This window comes from Perissodus microlepis, chromosome 11, assembly GCF_051167445.1.
Source record: "Perissodus microlepis isolate ML-2025 ecotype Zambia chromosome 11, ASM5116744v1, whole genome shotgun sequence".
Taxonomy (NCBI): domain Eukaryota; kingdom Metazoa; phylum Chordata; class Actinopteri; order Cichliformes; family Cichlidae; genus Perissodus; species Perissodus microlepis.
The window spans coordinates 33,022,877-33,043,677 of NC_140471.1; the positions used below are offsets into that span (position 1 = coordinate 33,022,877).

Here is a 20,801-nt window from a genome sequence, read left to right on the forward strand (position 1 = left end):
TGCTGTGATGGATTGGGTGTACCAATGATAGCAGCTCAACCCGTCACCCATCCTCCTGCAACCCTGAATTGGATTAGAGGTTCACAGAAATTAATGGATAGATATTTGTTAACAGCAAAAGCTGCTAGCGATGCGCATCTAAATGATGTTCTGCGTGGCTTTTTGGAAAACACTGTTTTAAAAATAAGTGACTGCTTTGAATTTTGCAGGGTCTTATTTATACGCGAAGGAGTCTGAAGAGTGTGAGATTGATAAGCAGATTGGTTCTGAGTTGTCAGCGGCTCGGTTAGACTGCCGGGGTAAAGAATAAATCCAGTCTCAGGCAAAGCTTTTAGTTTCAGTGTCAATCTGTCAGTCACGAGCTGATCAAAACCAAAGAATGAGATCAAAGGTCTGAGCAGCTGTAATGAGTTTCAAACAGTGTACGGCTTCAGAGCAGACGCCCGAGAAAAAATAGCTTCAATGTGTTCTCATCTCACGGCGTCAAATACCGCCCCGGCATGTGACTGAAGATTGCCCTGTCATTTGTTGGTTATCTTTAGGCGCTGAAAGCTGCTTGGCTGTGTGTGGTTCAGGTTGAAATGTGATCTTTTATGACATTAAATCTGCTCAGTGGAAAAATAACATGTTTACCCACGGTGCACTGTTGTGCAGGAACAATGCTAAAAAGACGCAAGCAGCTTTTACAGAATGGCAGGATTTGGCACCATGGAAACGAGAACGCGCCAATAGTTTTCGTAGGATACTGAAATGGCGTGGATGTTGAACACCAGCAGAAAATGGCTGACTGGGATGCTACACTAAGCATTTTTCCTTGTAAAATAGGAAAGATGATTTCTAAAGCTCTGAATCCAGAAACATAAAATTAACTTTCCTATTTTTCTTCTCTTTCTTCAGCAAGATCAACAACAATCTTATAAATTCTAAAATCCCCTATTTTGCTCTAAATCCCCTATTTTGTTCATTTTTCTGTAAAATTAGGAGGAAATGCAACACAGCATTGTAAAATTAGAGGCTTTTCTCTGCACAGTGTTCAGTTGGTGTGCAAAAACCCTGTTAGTAAGGTAATGAGGTCAGGTGCTTCAGGATCGAGCGGATTCTCGGATGCTTTCCTGCAAAAGTGTTCCAGGCATGTTCAAGGAGAAGAAGAAAATCCTTTAGGCAGCAAACACCCCAAGGACTACACATCCCAGCAAGAGCTGAGAGATGTGGCTCAGGGGAAGGAAATATTGGCCACTTTGCTTTGCTGGCTGCCACTTTGGACAACTGTGAAAATGTGGAAAAAAGTGGTTGGATGAAGCATTTATTTTAAAAAAAATGACAATTTTAAAAATAGACGTTCCTTGTGGCTGTGGAGAAGTAGATTCATGGAGTGGTCTGTGTTTTTGTTGGTGGTTCAGAGAAGACAGACATGCTGCATGAATACAGTCAATGCCAGGAAAATTAGTGTGGTTTCCAATCAATACTTTAATGGACAAAAGTGTACTGTCTAAAATTTACAGTTAGAAACCATTCAGCACTCACTAATTATACGCAGTATTCACCTGATGCAATCATTTTAGATGTAAAGCATATAAAGCTCTGTCGCTGTAGGTCTGCTGCTTTCAACTCTGATATATTTTGTAACCTTTGGCTGAAGCGATCTCAGTCACGATGTACGTTCGGAGGGTTTTCTGGCGCCAACTGGCGACATCTCCACTGGGATAAATAAGAACCCACAAAAATGGCCCACAAAAATAGCATGACATAATTCACTATTGATTTGCTCTCCTGGCTGGCTGATCTTCATTTTGTGACACTGGAGTGCGGGGAACTGTGAGGCATTGGCATCGATCAGACGGAGCCGCCAAGGCAAAATTTCATTTTCGCAGATGTGGCAGCAGTCTTCTGTATTCCATACTGTGACACGTGGTGTTGTTTTAGGAGTCAAATATATTGATCTGCTGCTGTGTTTGTTCCTAAAAATATCAGACATGTCTTTCAGCAGCCTCTTTGTACACGTTAATGTGATCTCTCATACAAATAGCAGATTAGAGGTGCAACTGCTTGCATAGTTTGTTTCATATTTATGTGCCTGATCTGGCATGTAATCGGTAATCGCCTGAACAACTCATCTTGGAGCAATTTTAACACCTTAGATAGAAATCAGATCTTCTTGCCTTTGGTCTAGAAAGTCATGTGCGTTCTTTTGAGTCTGATTGTACGGCTTGAATCAGTTTTTGTGCCGATGAAGTAAACATTTTATTTTAAACTTTAATACTTTCTTTCTTTTGCTTTAGTCTTCATTTTATACTTAAGTTTTTCCATGTTTAGAAGAATGTGGTATATTTACAGTGTTGGGCTGTACTAATATAAAGCAATAAAATTTATATTCCTGGTTACTGAGCTTAGAGACTGTGGTGGAGGTGTGGTCCCTGGCTCAGCTGCAGGGGAGGGGTGGTACAGAGACCTTAAGCGGGCATTGCCGGGAAGGCAGGTGAGGCCACAGGTGGTGACGATCTGCTTAATAAGACGTCTCTTTTCTTATAGTGAAGCCGGAGGCGTGTGTGCCGAGACAAGCTGCGAACAGAGAGACTCAACCTGTGAAAGTGCTATTAAAAACCCATAATCGTGACAGTGTGTTGGGTCCGTCTTTACAGACACTAAGCTAAAAACAACCAGAAGAGCTGAGTGTGTAAATCAGAGACATCAAACTTAGTCCTTCAGAGCTCAATTCACTCCTTTGAAAAGTTTGAATCTAGTCTGTATATCGCTTTATGTTTTGGTCCCCTTAATTGTAAGCACACCCTGTATATGAAAAATGGATATCAGTTCCACATGTAAAGAGTGAAATCATTTGCCAGCAGTGGATAACTACTGCGTTTGCAAAAAGAATAAGGATCATAAAGAAGTCTACGGCTCCTTTGATCTGTAACCTCAGTAAACACTTGATCGTCTTTTGTTCTCGTTGATTCTTCATTATGTAAACATGATAATGACGTTGCTCATCGGCAGGCAAATCTTCTGATTAGCAAAGCAGCACCTCTCCTCAGTCGGATCCTCTCCGTACTCCTGATGTCTTGTTTTAACAAGCTAAGATAGCAATAGCAAAAAACATCAGCTCAAAGTTTCAGAAATGTAACAGAGCAAAGCAGTGTGTGACAGCATGGTTGCCAAATCCATCTTTTATATGCAGTCTGTTGTTGTAGACATCAGCAATATCTACCACAAAAGGCAGGAAAAAGAGAAAGGTTATTTCAAGAGGTTCCTAGATGCTTGTCCAAAAATTTGGGTTATTACCTCAAAATAGTGTTAGGGTTGGTCTGAAAGTTTCTCACTCCAAATGCTGAGAAAGTAACACAAAATCCACAAAAAAATAAATAAAATTTGCAATAATCCCAAATTTTGACCAAAAAAAAAGAAAAGAAAGAAACAAGACAAATGTTTAGTGTTGGAAATAAGCTTCGATTGAGAAACAATATTCAGTCCTGAAAGAGTGATGTATTTGCTATGACACATCTGTTTTGCAGGAACACAATCTGAGTCATCATATTGATGTTCGAGGTTTTGAAAAAACTGACTACAGCACAATATGAGATTCAGCTCAGATAAATAAAGCGATGGAGCAAAAGGCCGTTTAAATTTTATGAGCAGTCTATTTTAGTGGCAGAAGGCTGCATGGTACATATAATCTATGTAATCAAAGGTCGTTTTTTTTTTTTTTTAAATAAAATGTACCACACAGAGTTGTCATGTTCAGGCCTGTGAAACAAACTGTGTAAAACTTTCAGACACACATGCAAGAACAAAATGAAAAGATTCTCTGGTTTGCTTTACACCTGGATGGATGGATGGATGGATGCATTTGGTTTAATAAATGACCCAGGAGTCATATCCAGGCTTGTGTGTTGTGAGTTGGCTGTATGGTAGCCAACTTGTATAATTGTAATGAGAACGCATTATCATTATTTTGCTTGACTGAATGATATAATGGCTAAACAACTTTAGGAATTCAGTTGCATTTACTCTTTCGATAAAGTTAAAGCAAGTCAACAAACGTCTGTGCCTTCATGTGATTCTTATTTCCCACAGTGGCCTTTAGTGAAACTGAGGTTGACACCCCTTGTAAACTGTTACACATTCCCTCAGCTATGAAGTTCACATCTTGTCGCTTTCATTCATCAGTTAAAATCTCTTTTTGTTTTATCCTTCAGGGCACTATTTGTGTTATCATGTCAGAGTCTCCAGTGAGTGTGATGGTGTTTTTCTGAGCGAAACACTAGAACAAGTGACAAGAGCAAGTCTGATGGCTGCCATTTGAAACTCTTGCACTTGCGTTCTGTGTGTTACTGGATGGTGATGCACATGCATCAACTTGCAAGTGTTTGGAAGTGCACGTCTCCATTCTGTTTCATGACAGATGTCTCGAAACCGAGCAGGGTTTATGTTGCCAAAGTCACGTTGCCACGTTTATCTGCAGTATATGTTTAAGGCTGTTGTGACTGTGGAGCTGTTCCTTTCGGTGCAGTTTGTTTCTCCAAGTTTTAGCAACAAAACATGTTGCGTTTGTAGCTTCTCAACCGCTCCGTATGTGCTGATTTTGCAAAATGACGTCTGTCTGCTCCCAAACAACTAACATGTCTGGATGGAAAAGCTTTTGGATGTTTGTTTTTCAAGGATCCGCTTGTATATAGTTTGTACCGTTCAGCTTTGTTTATATAATTAATAGAAAAAAATAACTTGATCTGAATCCAGCCATCATAAGCCATCATTTCCAAATCTCGGCTTTCATGAATTGAATTTACTTTGAGGTTTTAGAACTAAAAGCTGGCATGCCCCAAAAACAGACCATGTTGGAGTCTTGAGCTGGCAAAGCAGGAGCCAGTAGTGGGAAGAAGCTGGAGTAACTGTTGGAGAGTGGACAGGCACATGAACGGTGTTGTTTTGGTGTGAGACTGGAGCAGGCAGTGAGCTGTGACGAAGGACAGAGCCAAGTTACAACTAAGAAAATCTTTATAAAAGGGCCAGGAGTTGCTACCACACCAGTGATGCAAACAGTTTGGCAGGAAGTGAGTGAAAGGAATATAAACACTGCAGCTTGATGAGTACTTGATTGAAGCCATGTGCGGCAGTCCTGGTGCCGGTGGAAGAAAGCCACACCCAGGGCTGCACACAAACACTAGCCTGCCTTCTCAGATTGTGCATCCTTGATTCCTTTCCTCACCTCATCTCCATGTGTGTCAATCCCTCTCATCAAAGACTCAGTAGTGGAAGAGATGCAAGGAGAGAGGAGTCGAGCTTTAACACGTTTAACAAAACGAATTGTGCTAGCTTCAGAGATATCATTTTAAAGTGATTCAGGTGAATCTATTAAATATGACGTGTGGCTCATCTACACCATCTACCACTGCGAGTAGCACTGTTCATGTCTGAATATAATTAGGCCTGCGGTGAATGAAATTCACAGCGTGGCTAATTAGTGACAAGAAGATTGAGCTATGATATATTCATGTTCTTAATTTATAAAACACACATATGGCCTAGACACACAAACAGTGAAGGGCAGACAGTTTGATTACACAGCTGATCATCTTAAATACCTGAAACAGCTCATGAATACATATCTGCAGAGTCCCCCTCTCACCGTGGTTTTTATTTGAGATGCAGCTTTTTCCATTTGCAATATGATACAGATGCCTTGCCTTCAAGTATCAGTCAATACTAGTGCTGAACTAGTTCCAGTTTAATGAGTTATGAAATATTGTTAGGAGTTAGAGTATCTCCTAACAATGTATCCATAGTTTGTGTATATTCTGCAAAGGGTGTTATCCTTAAGGATGGCACACTGAGACTGATTTCTGGCTGGACACGGCACGCAAAAGGATAGAGAAAAGAAACAAAGCTCATGAACATAGAAAAGGAGAAGAGCAAGAGACAGAGGCAAAAAAAGTAGGGCAGCACTGCAGGCATGGGCTGCATAGCAGTGTACAGCAGTACCTCTTTTACTTTAGATCAATATTTCATGTTGTGTTCTTTAATAAAGCAAACAAATAGAAATGATCCTGTGAAGTCTCAATAAAAACACATTAAGCCACCTGTTGGGTGAACACCACATGAATAAAACATTTCTGTCCGTGAATGATGGATGGAGCAATATGATTCAAATCAAAGACATTTCTTTGTGTGATTTATTTCTCCCTACAGATGGCCTCCCTGGAACAGCGCCCCTAGCGCTTTCCCCCGTGCTCAGAACAGCACAACCCCTGGCATCCTTGGCGACCCCTACCACGCCGACGCCAGCACCCGTGGCCTCGCTGATAGTGCCGAGCAGCACGGTGGCCGCAGCCCCAGAGACTACCTCAGCTGCTGGGGGAGACGAGGGGCACTCGAAGCTAAATTCCCCGTCAGAACCCGACCTCCCGGAGCCCGATGCCGAACCCGAAGCGGAGACAGACGCAGAAACGGAGGAGGAGAAAGCTCGTCGTCTTCTCTACTGCTCCCTCTGCAAAGTGGCAGTCAACTCCGCGTCACAGCTGGAGGCTCACAATAGCGGTGAGAGACGTGTGCCAAGATTTGCCGCAAACGTGGAGAGTTTGAGTGGATGACAGACCTTTTTTTTTTTCCCCCAAACTTTAAACAAAACAACAAAAATAAGGTTGCCTCTGCTGTACGAATGAGGTGTTTACCTGCTGGTTGTGTTTTTCTCAGTGAACACGGACTCTGCATGATTGTTTCATTCCATGTTGTGCAATTTCCATGACAGGATCTGTGTTGAAATTATTTTTTCAGTGAGTCAGTGCTTTTTGTGGGGAAGGTTGTTATCTGCTGGGTTCCTTCAGTGTTCAAGCGTTTGTTTGTCGTTATTGTAGAGTTATCTCCGCTGTCTTCAGCAATCATTCCGGGGCTTGAAAAAACACAATTCTTCAATTATCCTGTGGTAGTTTCCATAGGAACCTTTTATCAAACTTTGATCAGGTATTGTGAGACATCCTTGCTTTTGAAAACAAAGCAGTCATTGTTTCAAACTAATTTCTCATACTGCATTCACACACAAACACACACACAACACAGGGAAATGACAGTACACTGAGTCATCTTTGCTTTCAGTCTGAGGTTGTTCCTCTGCTTCTGCCTGCGATATCTTTGTGTTTTAAACATTGACTTTTTCATTAAAGTTTCAACAACAGAAAACAGTCAAATAAAGATTTCTAAACAGTTTGTCCACCATGAAAAACACCGAACACTTACTGAAATACTCATCAGGCAGCTGGATTTCGCAAGTGACCACAAAGCTCCACATGAATTCACACAAATCAAGCTTCTTCATTACAGAATATTTGGTCATCTCATAAACATTCGACCAGCTTTGCAGCCCATTGTTGTCAACAGTATTTTTAAGCAGTTGTAAAAGCTAAAATATTCCATTTGCTTTTGATTAAGGAAAAGTCTGTCTTTGGGTTCAGTGCTTGAGTTCAATTGGCAGTGACAGTTATGCATAAACTTGGATCTCCTTCTTTTAGCTCTTCAACCTGTTGGATTACACCACGGAGCTACAAGAGCTGGACCTAAATATATCTGGATTAAACGAATGGCTTTCAAATAGCAGTTGCATCGTTTGCCAGAAGTTTGCCCAAAAATCATTTCAATTTGAAATGTAGTGATTTCCTGCTGAATAATGAACAGCTTAACATGCTAATTTACTGCATAAGTGCCCCATATTAGTGACATCTGTGTTGGTGACTTGAGCTTCTGTTTGAGTGAAACTGAAACAAGTTCAGAAGAGTTTTTGGTTGAACCAGTGAACCAGTCTTGGCCCTTGTAGCTAAGTGCTCGGGGAAGTATCGTTCCAGGGAGTGACGAACAACCGGGCCCTTACTCCCTAGCCCTGAGGAGTATTTGGTCAAAAGGTCAACTTTCAGTGAGTTTAATAGGACTGTTCACTTACTTTGATCTGTGACATAAGGATAATATAAAAGTTGACCCCTTTTCCTCAGGTGGCCTCTGTTGAGTCAGATTCATGTACTGACCAAACTGCTTCCTGTTTGAACCTGCAGGTACGAAGCACAAGACGATGCTCGAGGCCAGGAGCGGCGTGGGTTCCATCAAGTCTTTTCCTCGAGCAGGAGTCAAAAGCAAACTGGCTACATCCTCCAAATCATCCACAGGCCTGCAGAACAAAACGTTTTACTGTGAGACATGTGACGTGCACGTCAACTCAGAGACTCAGCTAAAACAGGTGAGAGATATAAACGGAGCCCGAGACACTCGCTCAGTAGTAAACTGGAAAATGGATTTCTGTGTAAAATTGATCACAAGATCTTATTAAACAAGCAAAGCCGGATACGGATTACACTGACATAAAATCAAAATTTTTGTAATAATATGGCATTTTACTCATCATGTTCATCGTGCATTATAAATATCAAAGAAAATTAAAAGTCATCAATGTCTTTTTTTATTATTCAGTGAATCATTTGGCTTTTGAGGGAGCAGTCTAGAAATATTCTAATTTGTGAAAGGATTGATTTCATTTCCATATCTGTCAACCACATTCCCTGCATTTGGAAATGGAACTAAAACCCAGTGCATGGCATACAATAGCTAAATGAAGCTTAGCTTCATATTTACTTTGTTTTATGCCATTGTGACTTTATTAGATCAGACTGGGGGAGGATATATAATAAGTTAAAGTAAAAACAATATGTTTGATTGAATAAATGTGTATCCAAATGAGTCATTTCACAGTTTAGGGGAAAGGAGGATGGCTAGACTGGAAAACTGACACAAACATTAGAACTGCAATTTTTCTATGACTGCCTTTCACTAAGGGTACCACAGTGGTATTATGGTTCGTGTCAGTGGTTTGACTCTCCTGATCAGTTTGTTGTGCGTAGGTTCCATTTTCTCCTTGTGCCTACGGTGTCGTATGGACTGTTGAAGATCTGAAACACAGAATGCAGATAACGCAAACAAAAACCAAACTACTTTCAGCTGAAAAAAGGTCAAAGACACAACAGAAGAGCAGAAAATCCTGGAAGATAAACACAAGAACTCAGATTATAAATAGTAAGCAAGGTAGCATAGAGAAGCATTCGCAGACAGCTCGACAAGGACAAAAGGAAACAAGGCTTTACATACAGTACACAGCAGACTGATTACTTATGAGAAACAGGAGGGAGAGGAAAACAGGTGAACACAATTAACAACAGGACAAAACAGTCAGGGAATCAGGGGAAGACAGAAAGGAAGCAAAAGTGACACAGGACATGAAGGAAAACAGGAACTAACCAAAGGAGACACGAATACCAAAAAACAAAGATATACGAGGACGGGAAACAAACACATCTCATAAACACAGTATGAGAGGGAGAAACTCTCATAAAATAATTACCATTGGCATCTCAGCCTTAAGAAACCGAGATGGTTGTTGGGCCTTGACACCATCTGCTACTGCACTGCAGGCTGACGCATGAAGTCTGTGTTACAGTTGGTGCAAATCAATTGGGAGGTCCTGGTTTCGGTGGTTGCCACAGGGCGCGTCCTCTCTGCAGTGACCTGACCTCTCCAAAGATCGCCAGGCAGCGGAAGAGCTTTTCCTTTGTCCTTCTTAAAACATAGTGTGGGATGACTGACTTTTCTGGTGCTCTGAGCTAGCTGTCCACAGCTAGCTTCTTATCCTCCATATGACAAACATACCCCAACCAACGCAGGCAGCGTTGGTTCAACAAGCAGAATGTGCTTTGCTGTTTCAGGATGTCTTGGTGTGCAATGCAGTCCTGTCATCTACCAATCTTAAACCTGAATATATTAAATAACAAGTCCTTGTTTGGTTAATTGGTGATCTTTAACTTGGCCGCAGGTGTGAGTGTCTGTTTTTCAGTGCCATCTGAGAATGCAGATGAAGGCAGGAAAGCACAGTACACTACATTATTATTTTAAACGTATTACTATAAAACTTGCATTTACCTGCAGCTGCTGGGAGAGCAAATTCATCCTCACCTCAAGATATGACCCTGCCGCTTATGGATGTTTCTTTCAGTTGAGGATTATTTTATTATTATTATTCTGTGACGTTTGAATGTCTGAATCTGAAAAATGGTATTTTGTTCCTCTTTGAAAACGAACTTATATAAGGTCACGTACGAGCCAGACTGGATTTAAAGAGCAACTAGTAATGAGTTTTACCTTTACTCCTGTTGGATATCTGTCTGAGGTCTTTATGAATGCAGAAATCCTTAAAAAAAAAAAAGCTGGTTAAAGTGTGCGGTCAAGGAGTTGCCTGTTTTAATTCAAGATTAAGTGAGGTACGATAAGAGGTGACAAAGATGCAACTGTGACTGAAATAGCTTATAGCTTATAGCTTTATAGCTCCTGCGGGACACTGTGCAAATCTTCTTTTCTTGTAGTGCTGATCATTCTGTCATGTGGGGAACGTCTTCTACAGTAGCTGAAGACCACTCTGTTTAGTCTGAGCTAACCTCGAGTTCTCTCCCTGAAGACAGACGGGATTTGTATGAATTTTTCACGCGAGGACTTTTGCTGAGTACTTCTGAACAGCAGCAATTCTCTGTGAAAAGAATCCAGCATGACGCATTTTAGTTAGAGCTGAAAGCAGAAGAAAAGTGTGATTGTTAAGCCCACTGCAAGGACTTGTGAAATTTAGACACAGCCAGAAATTTTCCTTTTGTTGTCAGCATGTACCCACTCTGAATTTGCTGGCTTTAGGTCAGACTGTATTTCTCTGTCTTCTATTTTATTGGTTTATTCAGATCTGGCCCGATGCTCCAAGGGTTTCAAAGTGAATTGTATTTAACGATGGAATATACTGTGGCATTTAGTAAAAAGCTCTGCAGTGTAACTTGCAGCGATAGAAGTGCAGACATTTTCACCACAGGTGTGAAAACCACAAAGCTGTAAGATCTTTTGCCATGAGTCAAGAGGTATATTTCTGGTCCTTGTACCTCCTTTTCTGTTCCCCATGTTCACTCCTCAGTTCATGAAAAGGATGTGGAAAAAAAGAGAGGTGACGATGATGAAAAGAGCTCAATTTTTCTGTTTTTTCTGTGCACTGGCCCGTTTATGGGGGTATTAGTGTAGCAGTATCATTTGCAACTGTGTGCCTATTCTGAATCTGCACTGTGTGCGCGTTGTCTGGTTTGTTTAGGTGTAAAGAAACCTTCAAATGTCTGCTCAACTCTGAGCACACATCAGAAACGTTTAAACGTGATTTACGTTTATCTCATTAGTGTGATTTTTTTTTTTTTAACCTTTTGTTTGTCTTAGATAACCTATCAGCAATAAATAGCAAAATTACACAGATTAAAATGCATATATGCAAATTCATATTCAGTTTTTAGATTTTTACATTTGTCCGGAGGTTCAATAAACACACCAGTTTTTAAAAATGTGAATTTTCTGGAAACTATTTCATGGTTCAGACTTTACAGGGTTAAGAAGAAAAAAAATGTACATTTCCATCTCAGTGATGCCTCCCAATCTATTTTCATTTGACTCTTTCTGTACAAGTACAAGCCATATTCACATTAACAGATTGGTGCACACATTCAAAACACTTTACCACATTTGCACATTTTATTGCTGCAGTACTGCAGTTTTAGGGTAAGAGGCTGTCTCAGACAGACTGTTATGAAACTGAATGTGGATATTTTTCAGTAGAGCATGAAGAGGACTCCCTGCTCTGTGTTGAAGGTGATTTAATGATTAAGTCAGAAAAACAAATGACTTAATAGTCCTACCGAACCTGCTCTGTAGCATAAACATTTTTTTTTATTCATGTATACGAGTTCCCTGATATAAATCCCAAATGATCAATCTGTTTGTGTTACTTTGATGCCAAAAATTTCATATTGGAATAACCGCAGTAAAAGGACAACATTAAAGTGTGACTCGTTTTGAATCTGTCTCTCATTTCCAGCACATCAGCAGCCGGCGTCATAAAGACCGAGCAGCAGGTAAACCAGCCAAACCGAAATATAGCCCCTACAGCAAACCACAGAAAGGCCAGACCAAGCAGCCGGTGAGTCACTGCACACCTCAGTTATCTTATCAGCAACACGGGTCCAGACTGCTGCGTTACAAAGCAGGATTTAGCCAGATTTAGCCCTGGGTTTTTTTAGCAGAGATACACCAATTTCAATTTTCTGGGCCGATCCTAATTTTAGGAAATATAACTTACAGCGTACACCATTCTTTTCTTTGTGGGAATTTCTAATTTATATTCACAGTAAAACACTAATCATGTGATAACATATCAGTTTTTCTCCAATTGTGCTCCAGGTTAGAGGAACTTTTATCATTCTTACCCAAACAAATCTCGGTATAAACTGATTCTGGTTAATATTCAGAGCAGAAAAGAAGTAACTGTAACTAACTGATCTAACATGCTTTACATGTTTGTCTCGTAATGCTACTCTGTGGTGGTGTTACTGACTGATAAGAGTTACAGCTGATAAATGGTGAATAATACTTACTGTACCTGAAATTACTGGAATACAAATAAAGGAAGTCTTCTACGAGCAGACGCAGGTCGAGCTGTAGAAACTGAATGTTTCTGCCTTGACGTTAACAGACTATTATGTATTACATGTGTTTTATGGAATATCTGTGTGCCATTCATTTTTTTTTTTGTATCGATTTAGGTGTTTACACAGCACATTACTACCAAGCGTAACAATGGCAGGTTGCAGCAATCAAAACTCAGCTTATAGCCCGACACATGTGACCCTGACCAACGGAGCTTTGTGTGAACAACGGCGGTTATCAGCTTGCTTTGTTAATCCACCTTAAAAAAGGTGTGCTTGTCGTGTCATTTCAGTCTCTGTAAAAATGGACTGAAGTGTTGCTTGCTTTGGACATAGAGGAACAAGTGATGCAGATCTTTAAATATATATATATATATATATATATATATATATAATATGAATGCATATAAATAATATGCAGGTTAAGAATATATGAATAAAAAGAAAGCAATGGAGTCGTGCTGGCAGAAAATGGTTAATCCTGTGGATTCACAAGTTAATATATGGATTTTGCCACTGTCAGTGCTGCTGTTTATTTCTGATACATGATAGCTGCATATTAAAGGTGTGAAAGCTACACAGTGCGTTCAGTTCTGACGCACTCCTTTAGCCCAATGACAAAGGTGTCAAAACACTTCATCTAGTTTTTCACAAGATTAAAGTGAAATAAATGTTATTGACTGAATGTTCTCTGCAACAAATAATAGACTAATTGATTTTTCTAATCTGGTGGCTGCGACTTCAGCAGCATAGAACAGACGTGGCAGCAGATTGGGAATTTTCTGCATCACCAACCGAATGCATGCAAATTCCAGACAGTTTGTGCTGCTCAGATTTTACTGCATGGCTTTATTTAGCAGTGTTACTAACGGCAGCCCATCAAGCTCCCTGTAAAATAAAAAAAAATATCGCACAAAACTATGAGCAGAACCCGCTCTTGACCATGTCACATGCTTAACATAGGTCACCATGGCGACCTAGCCAGGCAAATAAATAAAGCTGTTATCGTGAAATCTCTGGCTTTAGGCTCAGCACACCTTACTACCCCATTAATCTCCAACTAACCCCTCGGGGTATGTTGATCCTGCTTTGTATAAAGGCCATCGGTATCAACACAACAGGCAAAGTGGCTCACAGCTAATGGGCTCCTGGAAGACAGACTCATCAACCCACGAGCAGCACTTTGTAGATCCTTTGTCTTTCGCTCCTTTTCTAGCCTCTTCCAGGTGCTGCAGCTTCTTGTTGTCGTACTTTGTTTTTGTGGGAAAGAACAGAAAACAAACCAACACTCAGAATTTCTTTGTTTGTCAGCACAAAATCCTGCGCATCTCTACTAAAGTGTTTTTTGATTAAGCATGCTCAGTCCACTCGACGGTTCCTGTTTCAGTAAAATGTCAGCTCTCATAACAGGATCACCCCTTATCCAGCTTTTATTAAAAACCTGTGACAGTGTGCGATGCCATTTAATTTGAAAACTTGATATTTTATTGACAAAAATGGCACGGCTGAAGGCTTTTCTGAGCCAGCGTGCTGGAGGTGGAAGGCAGGCTCGCGTTGAACGCTGTTTAGACTTGATTGTAAATGTCAGTTTTAACTTATTTGGAGTGCCCCAGACTGTGGTCTTCAGCATCACAGCAGTTCATATTAGAGTCAGGCAAGCTGACAAACCGCAGAGTAAGAGAAATGCACTGAAAAGAAAACTTTCAAATACTTTCTTGAGGTCATTGTTTAACTTTCTGGCATTCTGTAGAAAACTCGATCTCTCTCGCACTCCCAGCGAGTTGAGACAACTGCTAAAGGATTTTTGAGTGTCATATGACACATGATTAGCAGCATGCAATAATGTGTCATATGGAATCAAAGTGGGGAAGATAAAGGACAGCCGAACTTTTCATCTTACAAAAGAGGCACCAGAAAAGCGCATTCATCACACCCACTGTTTGCTGAGACGAAGCATGGGGGTTACCAGTGTGGGGGAAATGACTTTTTCTGAAACCCATCATTGACTGAGTTAACGGAGAGGAGCTTCTCTGATGAGCACAGAGTAAAGAATGCATCCCACAGGGCTTCGGTGCCTGAATCAGTGATTTATAATCCATGACAAGTGCTGCCATACTGGTGCTATGAGAATACTGATACAGAAGATTAAGCCAGATAACTTTGGTGACCTTTAAACCCTTTTTTTAGGCTTTTCTTGGAGGTCAGGCACTGTTTGTGTCCCTGTCACATCATGAGTTTTACATCTGTCTTTAATTCCATTTTTTAGTCATTTTCCTTCTCTGTTAAAACTGTGAGAGTATATTATTAAAGCAGTTATCTCATTTTTGGACATAATCTCGACTATACGAAACACTGCCACTGAATTATTCTCATTATTAGATCTGCAGAACTGGTTAGTAAGCTAAGTTGAGTTGATGATAACGTGGCTCAACAATATTGGACACACTCTCATCTCAGCTGTGGCAAATGCCAAAACTGTTTCAATTAGCAGCTGATTTCCAGCACCTGTTTGATGCCCCATTGAAGTCTCTTGCCTCACCTCACAGCTTTAGCAATGCTGTCAGTTTTCTGCTTTTATTTACTACAGTTAAGTTTATCCCAGTTTAGAGTTTGAGTATGTTGCAAACACCACAGCACATCATCTGCCTCCGTCTCACCCTCTCTTTTTGTTGCCTGCCCCTCTGCTTGTTCTCCATCGCTGTAGCTCCATGACCCTTCCTTGCTCCATAATTAATGTCCTTTGCCCAACATACCCGCTCTCCCTGCTCAGTATCTGTTCAGACCATCTCAGCTTTGCCTCTCTAACTTTAAATCCAAACCGCTCGACCTGAGCTGCCCCTCTGATACTCTCATTTCTGAAAATCCTGTCTCTCCTTGTCGTTCAAACTAGAATCTTAGCATTTTCAACTCCAGCCACTTCAGCTCTGCCTCCTGGCGGCAGAGCAGCTGATTTTACAAAGGAAGATAAAACTGGAATATTAGAAAAATATAAAGAGCTTAAACACAGGATACAGACTGGAAGTAGCACAGCGGCTGTAGAGAGAACAGCGGTGTGAGCATGTGAGAGGAAAAGCTCTGCACATTTAGTTTATTTAGCCTATTGCTGTATGAATGTGTGAGACCTTTAAACAGTTTGGTCAGTGATACTGGAAGAGCTCTATTAGCTTAATAACGTTTACCCTATTCTAAGCCACAAAAGAAATCCAGCATAAATGCAGAATGTGGAAGTTATTAATATCACAACTCTTTCATTAAACTCTGGGAGAATCTGATGAATTAATATTGAATATTTCATTATATAATTAGACTTTAGTCAATGTGCAAATTCAGGAGGTCCAAATAGATGTCCGGCTTTAGGATAACGTTCATGCTTATCCAACAAAAAATAGTTTCCAGCCAACAGAGGAAAAAATATGAAGGAATAAATTTGTACTTTTTTTCATCTGGGAAAAAACATCCACTATCCATGCAGAGATCTGAGAATTGATGCTATTTTCTGGAGAACTGATTGGTCAATAGGTCATGATTTCATATCTATTGATAACTAATCTGGAATGTAACTTGGGGCTGGAACCCCCTTCTATTACAGGAAATCCCAGGTTAACCCTGAAGTTACCTGGAGAAGATAAAATCCTGTTTCATAATAAAGGCCTCACAACCAACCTGTAAACAAAAACAGACATACTTAAGCAGGAAAAAGTAAATTTAATATGTTCAGTGAACAAATACAAAGAGTTTCCGATGTGGTATGCAGGACGTATTTTAATTATCCAGCAGTGTGCTCCGTTGATTGTTGAATAAAATGTTTGAACGTTGTAAAATGTGGGTCCAAGCAGACCGAGCAGGATTGGTAGTTTGTCTAATTTACAAACAGCAAAGCTTGTCTTGATTTTAGCAGTTTAATTTAGATTTATGCTCCTGTCCTGGACACCTATTTGCTCTAACTTTAGATCACATTCAATAACCAAAAGCCATCTTGTTTTTTTAAAATGAAAGAATATTACATTCTTGTATCGCTGTGAAAACGTAACATACTAGGAATTGTATCCTGCCTGGTTTAGAGTATACGTTTACTTTGTGTGACAGCTTTGCAGAGATGTCTTGATTGTACCGTTCCCTTGCTCTCTCTATCCTGTGCACATATAAGGCTGTATTAACTGTCTTTTCCCCTGTCTCCACCAGATAAAATTGATTTTGGGGAAGGAGCGTCAGTGTCACCCTCTGACCACACAGATCATACCTGCTCACCTGGCGGCAGTGGCAGCAGCTGCCGCAGCCATCGGCAACTCTTTCACGCACCGCACGAACAGCGCCACTAATCACACCCCGACCCCTGCGCTCTTTCAGACACAAACCCTGCCTGCTGCACTGCTCCGCCCAGCCCCCGGGCCTGTCAGGACCTCCCATCCACAAGTCCTATTTGCCCCTTATTGACCCGTTCGACCCAGCTGGAGCTACTCTGCCTCTGCTCAAGGAACTGACCATACGGGTCACCCAGACCAGACCAGGAGTGCTTTCGGCAAACGTACTCCTTCTATGCATCCAGAATACTGAACATCATCGTGTCATTATCGGACCTGTACTGTTTCTCACCTCTCCTCATGTGGATTAACCTCCATTCAGAGCATCGGGTGCTTTCTCATGCTGGATTTGTTTCTCTAATCTCACTGGACTTTACATGCTTTCTGTGCCATCCTGCTGCCCATGGCTCATGCCTAGACCCCGGACTTGAACCTACATTGTACCGCAATAATATATAAGACTAACCCCGTGAACTATGCAGAGTCATTATTTCATGAAGCGAGGCGCCGTTTGAGCTAAAATATGGTGGGGATATGCTTTCTGTAAAGATGCAGCGTGGCACTTAGATCACTGCTTTGGTGGAGGATTACTGTCACTCATAATTTAAAAGGTTGTTACAAATTGTAAGAGTGAGCAAAGCCCTCCTCTGTTCCTGTATGCACTTTAAGCCCCTCCTCCATTGATGTCTACATTAGATGGTTAGACTATGTTAGATGGTTAGTATATGTTGTACTGTGTGTTTTTTGTATCCGTTCTTGCATAAGTGTGTGTGTGTGTGTGTGTGTGTGTGTGTGTGTGTGTGTGTGTGTGTGTGTGTGTGTGTGTGTGTGTGTGTGTGTGAGAGAGAGAGAGAGAGAGAGAGAGAGAGAGAGCTTTCCATCCACCATAAGCCATCCCAGTCGATATCCAGCACACGTTGTCACTGACCATGTCTCGGGCCAGAGGGACCACAAAGGCTTGTCTGTGTTAACTGTCAATGTGTAAAAGGTGAACAGTTTCAAATAAAAGAGCCCTAATTTGTTAATGCTGGTGGCCATGACCAATTCATTGGATAAAATCACAGTTACAGTCATGGTATTCATATGAGCTTACAACATTGAGTTACATCAGCAAGTTCTGAATAATTTTTAACAATATTTGATCAACCAGTGTACAGCTGTGTAATTTCAATAATATTCATCCAGTTTTCAAACATTTCTAAAGAACACCACTAAAGTGAAAAGAAGATTATTTCCATGTGCAATAATTTATATGTGCTGCTATGGCTCTGTTCTGAGACCTTCCAGGCCTTCCACACGCATACGAGCATAATGGGATTCTCACATGGAAAGTGTCACGAGCATCTAATTCATTTTTAATAAAAAGCAGGCGGGTGAGATGGGTGGTGCTAGAGCCAGCGGGCGTGGTCCTGAAAGAGACTTGCAGTTTATGCGCATGAGTCGAGAACACGCCCACCCACGTTGAAGATCAAGAATATTGGATATTCGAGTTGGAGATGATGCTAAACTTCAAGGTGACAAAATGGGGAAAATGAAATTCTGGCTCTGGCAGAACAGCCACTGCTGTATAGTGCACATATTAAAATTTACAGGGACATAAAGAGGTTATTTATGATGGTGTTGGAGAAACCTGAAAAACAGCGAACAGTTTTCAAGGAACAAAGTAGGAAATGCAACTATTTCGTGTTGTCAAACTCCACAGTGTTGCTAAGTTGGTTCCATCTTGCACCTGACTGATGCTTGCGAGATAAATGGTGTCAAGCAGTCTGGCTGCAGTGGAATTCTATGTGAAAAGTGTGCGAGGCTTGGAGAGCATAGAAGATCCAAACACATCACGAAGAAGATGAGCAGGATTGCAAAGTGACTTGCAGATGCCGCAGCAACTGTAGGCTGGGTAAAACAGCTTAAATAGTATACTTTGAATTAAATTTACCAACAAAAAATATTCTACCTGAGCCTTGAGCTGATGTGGGTTGGAAATAAATGTCATCACCTATCTGTTGGGATTTTGGGCTAAGCTTCACTTTGTGGCTTTTTAAAACTAATTCTACACTTTATTTTAATCTATTCTGAGCAAAAGTCAAGTTCAGAACACACAATCTAGAGACAGCAAAAATTAGTAAATCACTGTACCTAAAAAACAAACACCACATATAGTTTTTGCAAGGTTTGGATACACAGAGCGACAGTAATGCACATGCATACACAGTCAGAATACAAAAATCAAACTGAAAACATAGAATTGAAATTCATCGCAGAGCACCATCCCCACAAAAAACAAATATGTTTCTGAAGAATGTTTGCTCACCTTATTTGTATCATAGAGTGTTACTGCAGACACATATCTATAATCCTGAGGGTAAATATGCTACCGGCACATTTGCATTCTGCTGAAATATCAGAAATATAATGTTGGTTTTTTTCCAGGGTTAGCGAGCACAGTTGATTTATTTTTAAGTGACATGAAACTTATTAATTCAGTACAAAAATTTGCCCAAACAGGCTGCTATGGTGTGACTGACAGATGATTAATTGGACTAGTAATACAGCAAAGCTCATGATCTTGATAATTAGCTGAATGTAGTTATGTAAAGTCCAGCCAGTCAGGCACAGAGTCATTTCTTGTCATCTAAAATGGAAAACTTTAAAACTTTGAAACTGTAGTCCAGATAAAATGCTAATGAAACATTGGTGAGTTTAGGACGTGTTAAGCAAAGTATACACTTTGCAATTTCTTGGTTAGTCCAGAGGTGCGCAAGGATCTTGGTGATGCTGTTGGCTGCGATCATACTGTGAATGAGGGTAAAAATGATCACTGTCTGGAGTTAAAGGGAGCAATTAATGAATTAATAACAAATAAATCAAATCAGGCAGTTTAATACATAATGATATAAACTGAGTTCCTTTTGTATGTGCTTCTACCCAGACGTCCTTCTAAGTGATCTCATAGAGATCAGCAAGTAAATTCATCTCATGGTCCCACCTGCAAGCTACACACACATCTGGTTTTTTCCTCTCATGCCTGATCTGTGTCCATTCAGTTGTCAATAAAGTTGTGCTCACTTCAGCATCTAGGTAGGGCACAGGAGCAAAAGCACAAAGTAATTTAACACGCAACCTTTCTCTCAGTAAGTATCGCCAAGCATATATTGCACAGCTCTGCATATGTTTTGCTAAAATGATCTGGTTATTTCACACATACACAGCAAACTGAATGATAATAATTTCATGCAGTGTGAGAATAAGCCGTGTTCAGACACATATGTATGTGTTCTATGCACTGTGAAAAATCACACTCAGGGATCAAACCACAAACCGTCCAATTAGCACACAACCTGCTCGACCGTCTGGGCCATCACTGCCTGGTGTCGCTCATACCGGGTTAGTTCAAGGGCGGCAGACGTCAGTTTGAATTTAAACTGATGATGCTCACAAGAAGTACTCGCCAATCGGAAAGTAGCCACGATAGCTCATGCAACATCTGCTTATATATCGTGAAATGTATTTGGCTAAATCCACAAAGAGAACTAAACCTCAGAGCCAGCAGCCAATCTATGGGAGCAGCACAGGTCAGCTGACTACAGCCTGTTCAGAGTCTGGGTGAATTGGAGCTCACATGTTTGGTAGTTTTGAGATGACTCATTTTTTTCCTCACTGAAAACTGAACCGCTACCAGGATCTTATGGTTCCTCCACCTGCCAGAGCCCACTTTGAGCCCATGTCATTTGTAATGGTCTTGAGAACAAACAGCCCAAAACAACACCGAACAGACTGGATGTTTAAAAAAAAAAAAGTTGAGTTGTAGCAGCAGGTGCTATGTTCGTATGACGTCATCGTAGTCTAGCATTCAGTAGAAATGATCATTGTACAGCCTACATGTACAAGTTTATTAGACCTATGCCACACAGAGCTCGCAGTAAACTAAACAAAATTCTGAAGTCTTACTGTGTGTAGACACCTTAAGGGACTATTGTCAGCC

General features: G+C 40.7%; 1 protein-coding gene across 1 annotated transcript in view; it reads left to right on the forward strand.

Annotated features, from left to right (window-relative positions):
• Positions 1–17,847, forward strand: part of znf385d (zinc finger protein 385D) — a 92,635-nt gene extending 74,788 nt beyond the window's left edge. The window contains exons 5-8 of the mRNA XM_084944257.1: positions 6,184–6,531; positions 8,034–8,215; positions 11,915–12,016; positions 16,704–17,847. Coding sequence (XP_084800383.1) covers positions 6,184–6,531; positions 8,034–8,215; positions 11,915–12,016; positions 16,704–16,955 — 884 coding nt within the window. The 3' untranslated portion in view covers positions 16,956–17,847. The remainder of the gene's footprint in view (positions 1–6,183; positions 6,532–8,033; positions 8,216–11,914; positions 12,017–16,703) is intronic.
• Positions 17,848–20,801: the final 2,954 nt, after the last annotated feature.